The sequence below is a fragment of the Homalodisca vitripennis genome, chromosome 2 (assembly GCF_021130785.1).
Source record: "Homalodisca vitripennis isolate AUS2020 chromosome 2, UT_GWSS_2.1, whole genome shotgun sequence".
NCBI lineage: Eukaryota > Metazoa > Arthropoda > Insecta > Hemiptera > Cicadellidae > Homalodisca > Homalodisca vitripennis.
This window is the reverse complement of record NC_060208.1, coordinates 99,769,940-99,777,203: the sequence shown is the minus strand read 5'-3', so window position 1 is coordinate 99,777,203 and position 7,264 is coordinate 99,769,940. Positions and strand designations below refer to the sequence as shown.

The 7,264-nt window shown below is 33.2% G+C and overlaps 1 protein-coding gene across 2 annotated transcripts in view; it reads left to right on the top strand.

Annotated features, from left to right (window-relative positions):
- The first annotated feature begins 653 nt into the window (after nucleotides 1-653).
- Nucleotides 654-7,264, top strand: part of LOC124354430 — a 31,290-nt gene continuing 24,679 nt past the window's right edge. The window contains exon 1 of one of the 2 annotated variants that reach the window (XM_046804874.1): nucleotides 654-788. In XM_046804874.1, coding sequence (XP_046660830.1) covers nucleotides 754-788 — 35 coding nt within the window. In that variant the 5' untranslated portion in view covers nucleotides 654-753. Of the gene's footprint in view, nucleotides 789-1,302; nucleotides 1,385-7,264 lie in introns of those variants that run through there. The other variant, XM_046804875.1, reaches the window with a different exon arrangement.

The following is a 7,264-nucleotide window of genomic DNA, read 5'->3' as shown; positions in this document are numbered from 1 at the left end:
ACCAATAAACAGCTATTTCTGTGCAATTTTAACTAAAATAATACATTAAGGTTTGTGGATATTAAATTATTTGTATTTTATGTAAAATTGGCATTGAGTTTATTTCCAACGCAGTTCTTAATCAAATTTAGTAAAATAAATTTCTTTCTTATACAAATTAATAACAAAAACATTTATTATAGCTCTATATCCACCATATCCCTCCGAATGCGCAGATATTTAAAAACAGGCACATTAATGATGGGACAACATTTGTTTTCGCCTAGGGCACCAACAATCCGAGAGTCGCTCCTGGGTAGCCTGACCAATGTAACACTCTGCCTGTACCTCGTTTGCCGTTTCCTCCTTTTCAATTATACGATATTATTTTTCTTCTCTTTTTGTTTAGCCGAATTTTTACAACTCGGGGCTCAGGTTGAACGCCCTCCAATCTTCAGTATTTGTCATTGTCCGCACTCGTGTTACATAATTGTACTGTAACAATTTATTGATTATTGCCGCTCTGTATTGCTCCAAACGTAAATAAAACCAAATTTTATAAATAAAATGTTCACACAGTTCAGCAATAAACGCGCTGAGATTGGTAATGGCGCAGCTGTGTTCACCGGTAGGAGTGGTCGGTGGTGGGGGAGGGTCAAAGGCAGTCGGTGATACAGTGCTCACTGCTCAGTAGGGATACGTGCCGCTGACTGTGTGAACAGTTAGGTCCGGAGCAAAGTGGTGTTTGCGGACTTTGTTCAGGGATGTGAAGACATGGCAGATTCCACATCTCTTTCCCACACTGAGGCGTGAGTTATAATGCTCGTTTCTATGAGTACCGCAATATTATTTTTAGGCGTAGTTTGAGAAACTGTGACTTGAACAAATCTTATAGCCAGGATGAATCGATAAAACCATTCCAAAAAGTTATCGGTTGTTAATTGAACTAAGTTCTTGCTTTGGTAATTAAGATTTATTACTGTAATAACCAGTTATCAGTCATTGACTTTAGAGGTTGACATGTCTACATTGTCCACATATTTTTAATTCATTATTTTAGTATCTGTCAATCCATACTCCGACAATTGTTTGTAATATTTTTTGTTGCAGCTGTTATTTTTGCTAAACAAGCTGTCAAATATGCTTAGTATTATTTTTAGTATGTTTTCATGTGTTTATGTTTGCTGCTGATATACGGACGGTGTACTCATTTTATTAACTGCAGTTAATTGTAGCCGTTATTTTCTACCCAAAAATTAAAATCTACAGAATTTTATATATCAGTAGTTAATTTTACTCTAAACATATAATATCTTTTAAATTTTATAGAAGACCATACTCTATTGTTTAAAACTGTCATTGTTTCCACGGCAAAAATATTCTAGTTCCTGAGCACAGGAAAGATGTAAGTATATAATTTTTTTTTAATTAAACATGTTATTTTAGCTTTTTAAATTTTTACAACAATCTATGCTTGAATTATGGTATATTTTATTGTGAAGGAATTAAACGAAAACCACGTTTTTATCTTTTATTGATACAATATAAGTTGGAATTTTCAGGAAAAACTACAAAATGTCCATATATCAATACGTTTAATCATTTATTAAATCACAGTAATGCGAAAGATTCTTTAAGAAAAAGCTCGGTCCTAAAAGAGTTAAGGTGAGATGGATAAGTGTGCAAGGTTGGTATTGTTACTGCTGATTGCTTTGCGGGGGTTAATTAATGCTCAAATACCAATGGCAACCAAGGGACTTCAATTTTACACGGAATCCAAACCACACGAATTACAGTCTTAGCTGTAGTATTAGACTGCTGAAATCTAGCTTCCATTCTCAAATTCTACCCCTTCATCGTTCAAGAGTAAGATACCTTTACTATAAACTCCTTGTCATCGATAGGATTAGTCTAAAACCCAATTGCAGTGCGTCCTATAGGCTTGAACCACTAAACCATCTCTGACTTTTAAATGGATGGAATTTGTGTCCTGGAAAATGGTTGATAGGAAGGTAACTAAACATTTTAGAATTGTACAATTATACTTGTACAACAAAGAAAGAGGGGATTTTAAAACATTTGAACAATTTAAGATGCCCTAGTCATGATATAAGATTTTAGCATTCAATTTTAAAATTTAGTTTTATAGCCTATTTTAGCTGAACTTTGATGGATGGCATGGCTTGTCCTGTATTCGACTTTTAGAGAATTTAAATTGTAACAAATTTTCTATGGCTGTCAAAATTTAATTTTTATTAATATCAAAATAAGATACTCAAGTGACTAATTGTCTATAATAATGTTCTGTAGTTTGTCCAGGATTCTTAATATACAAAATTGATTATCAGGAACAGCCCCTGTTTCTGAATAATGTTGTCCCAAACCTGCTTCAAAAATTTATAAAAATAGTTCCAATGTATAAGAATAAGTTGGGTTAAAATTAGAAGTATATATTAGAAATGATTAAATTTGACTATTCTAATGTTTAAAGGGAAAAGACAAGAGAAATGATGGGGAGCATATCTATATTTCAAGATATGGTATATATGCAATCTTCTTTGGGTGAATAATTATTATTAATTATTGAATCGCGCCACTGCCAGCAACACAATCGAGAATGAGTTCTGTATGTCAAACCAAGTCAAATAAAACACCAAACACAGTTATCAATGTTCAACAAACACGCCGCCGGCTGAAATAAAACAACTGTCCATCATAGTTCGAACTTACATTCTGAACAAAAGATTTTAAACAACCGATTGTCACAGAACATTCATTAATGTAATATTGGGTATTCGATTGGCCATTCACATTTGCTGTCATAGATGACAACTTCGACAACAATAAAATGGAAAAAGTCCATACAATCCATATCGTACATTCTTCGTTAAACAATCCCTAAGTTTACATAAATTACACGTGCAACAGGTTGTTAACGTTGATTTGTTTTAAGCACATTCTATCCTTAAGGTTAGAAAATGGCAAGTGACCTAAATTATTCCTAGTATTATTTAAATTTGTATTATCTTTTGTTATTCGTATAACTATTGAATAGTTATCTCTAGTTTTTTAGTGTTGATGTGTTATCCGTATTGTAAAATTAGGACTATATGTTTCTTCGCTAGTTTATGAACATATAGAGAGTTACATGAGAATTTAAAATTTTAATTGAGAAATTTTGTTGGAGCATTTATGCAGTGTTTGATCACTCATTAATACAAACAAAATTACAATTTATTAGAGCGCTTCTATGAATAAACTTGTATAAACCATCGTGTACAATTATTAAGAAAAAAATGGTTGTTCAAATTTAAATTTTAAATCTATTTTTTTAGTGTGAAACAATAATATATTTTTAAATGCTGGAACTTTATACATCTTTAAGAGCCCAGTAGACCTATTTGTGACGTAACCCTGTAGTCCAGCTACTTGTGAGATTCTCTGATCTACGTGCGCTCCTGTTTGTTTACGGTTTCCTAGGATGTACCATTCGATTCCGGAAGAGATAATGGTCAGCGCTATCAATTAATTAATACATGTACAGTTTTAGCAGTATTTATGTGGTTCTAAGTCCGTATAAAACTGTAGATCCGTTATATTGCTGACCACGGGGAGTTTGAAATGATCTTTCAGCATCAGAGGACCACGAACGTGACAACACCACACATATTAAAACTTTTCATTATTCGTCAAAAACAAAACGTTGACTCATTCCCTTAAGCGACGTTAGGCAACAGTGCTCCACTAAAATCAGCACATAAAAAGCCAACCCTTGGAAAGTAAACGCAATGGGGTAAAGAAAAGTGGGAGAAGCCGTTCTGGAAATGTTGTCAATGATTTATAAGCAGCAGTTAATTTAGTGTTGGCTTATGTTGTATTAAGAGCACAGTCTACAATATTGTGATGAAGTATTGCCTTTTTGTTGATACACTGTTGAGCGTGTTTTTGCATATATCAAAATTAAGTTTAAAAATATTTCAAATCTCTCGTGGTGTTTAGGAGGCGTATTACGAAATGAAAGTCTTTACAATTAAACGCCTTCCTTAAAACTACAAGACGCCAACATTTTCTCCACGATAAGATGTAGTGTGTTCATAGGCAATTTTTTTATTTGCTATAGAAGTGTACAGAATTGTAAAATAATTAAAATTTAGAACCATCGCTGTGCATACAGACTTTCGATAGCAGACCAACTAATATAAAGTTGAATTGGAATTGATTTTGGCTCTCGAATGTGTAGACTACAACTGTTTCATAAAAATGGCCTGCATATATCATGATCACCAAACTCCAAACAAGAATTATTTATTATAATAAAAATTATAAATGTATATTGTAATATCAGTTACTTTCACATGACACTGCCCGAAGTGTACAGAGTTGCCTTATACGTTTCATTTATAAAAGACAAATGAACGAAACTTGGTATTACAGATGTCATAGTTTCTGAAAGAAATTGTATGTCTGTGCCCAACTTCTAATAATTTTATTGAATATTTAATATTTAACTTTAGAGAGGTGTGTTGATGTACTGAAAGCTTTTGAGTATCGATGTAATAGATTGAATTTTCTATGCGCAATTCCAAGATTAGTTGATCATGACTTAAGATTTCACTAGTTAATTACTATTGAATCATTTAGCTACTGAAATCTTAGTAGCCGGATACCTAAAGGCTGAGTCCACTTGCCGTTCTTATCGAATACCTGCGATATAATATTATGATACCACGTGCATACATATGCATAGTTAAATATTATACTTTCCTATTTATGATATTAGTAGGAGTATCATTTGTTTTCAAGTGGAGTCAAGGAGAATGGACACTTGAGAGAATAATCTCTGTATGGATGTGAGGAGAAAGTTACTCGATCAATTAGCAACTATAAGGGGGAATTTAAGCACTGTACGTGTCCTGGACAAGAAAGTTGTCAATACTCTCACTTCTCGCATCATCGATCGGTACAATTCCTCGCAGTCTGGTTTAAAAATACAGGATTGAAGAAGTATTGATTATCCCGCAGCATTTCTCTTGGAATACGGTGCCGTTTCAAGGTTATTTTACTCAATATGTTCCGGAAAGAGTTTAAGAGACGCAAAATCGTTACTCTTAAATCTATTTTGGTGGATTTTGTGGCAAAACCAGAAGATTACCATTACGGTACTTTTAGGTTAGATCTGTCTTGAGATTACAAAGCCAGTGCTCTATGGCCATAACTGTACAATATTTAACAGTCACAAATAACTATCACCTGAGGTAAAGTTTACTATCAGTGTTACTTTGAATTCTAGGTTAGAAGCGATCGGTGACATAGGCCTACGGTTAGTTTTCTTGCAGGGTCGTGACATGAGCATTAAAACTGTTGACTGCCCTCGATCCGCCGAGGTAAATCCATTCGAGTGCACGTAGTAATATCACACCACAAATCCATCAATAATAATTAATACAATACACTAATATCCCGTGGATATTGTCCACTTTCTATCGATTATTCAAAGATCTACAGTAAAATCAAACATTTAAACACAGTTTGTGTATTTAACTATAGTTTATAAAGAAACACAGTTGACCTTTAACGTTTAACTTATAAGCAGTTTTATAGATCTTTAATAATATGAATTGTTTCAAAATGTAGGCCTATACATAATTTCAATATACAGCGCACTCACCCGGAAAGTGAGAGGTCCGGATTCGAGTCCCGGAGGAGCAAGTACTTTTTGTGATTCAATGTTTATTGAAATACAATTAGGCTTTTGCCATTCATACATATTAAATACAGTGTGAGTTATAAAAGTGTGGATACACTTTGTTTGTTTATTTATTAATGGTAATAAACCATTTTACGTAAAAGGATATTAAGATAACAATATAAATTATATAAAAAATACAAAAATATCAATAAGGAACAATGCAATAACATGTTACAAGAACGCCAACCAAATTGTGCAACATTAAGCCAAATCAATAAGCAAACTTGGTATACTGAAATAGTAGTTCAATAAATAGTGGTAATACGAGTAAAATCATATAAATGATAATAACAATAACAGTATTAACAATAGCAATAGCAAACATAACAGTAGTTAAGGTTTTACCTACAGTTGGAGGGATGGAAATCGAGACATTTTTCTAGGAATTATTAGAAGTAAACCTTTTAATCACCGTTACAACTTGCCCATTTCCCGAAAATGGGGTTGGAGGGCGGGAGCTCAAAATATATTTTTAAATGTAAAGACTCATTAAGTGACACCTAGTTTGAAATGTCTTCATAAAAAAACAAGATCAGTGGAAACTAGAGCTTTCTATCTCAACCCAATTCTATCTACAAACTCAAACCTGTCTTACAATTATTACCTGCTGCAGAGCAGGGCAAGGAAAGTGGTTGTCTATTTAAGTTATCTAATATATATACAGCCGCATGTGTTCACCTTATAACTGTGGATGTTCATGTTTTGCCTGAATTAATTTTAATGAGCTCCCATTTTGTACTGGGTTGAGATAGAAAGCTTTAGATACCATTGTTCTTTTTCTTTTATCAAGACCTTTTAAATGAGGTTTCACTTCATTAGTCTTTAAATTTTAAAATGTTGAGTCCTCCCACAAAATACCATTTTGGGAAAATGGGCAAAGTTGTAACAGTGACTAAAAAGTTCACTTATAATTCCTAGAAAGGTGTCTCGATTTCCATCCCTCAATACATCAGAAATATATACATGTACAATGCAATATATATATATATATATATATATATATTGCCTGTGCCAAGTGCCTGTTGACTCGATTGCCCGGGTACCAACCTTATAGATACGTCCCTGTAACAGGTGTACTGATGCGGTAAGGGTGGAGCCCGTGTCGTTCCGGCCGCCTGGCGAGGCTCCCGGTCAGAAGAGAAGTGAACAAGCATTTATATGTTTACTTCAGGGCTATACTTACCGTTTATAATCCAGTGAACATTTTTAAATGTAATGTTTTTTATTTCATCCCATAGATAAATAACTTGTGTCTTTATTTTGCAAGCGTCTTTCAGTTACATTATTTTTCTCAGACCAACTCAATATAAGTCAATAAAACATTTTTGAACATAGGCTACACATTGTAACAGATTGAAATTCATATTTTTCATAATTGTATTCATATCTGTACAGACATTGCATCAATTTTAATTTTATTCTAGTACTGAGATAAAGAAACGTTTTGGTTCTGAAAAAGTGAATTGTACTGACAATTCACCAGGTTTTACTTCGCTATGAATATTTAAAACATAATACATTTACTCAATTATTTGT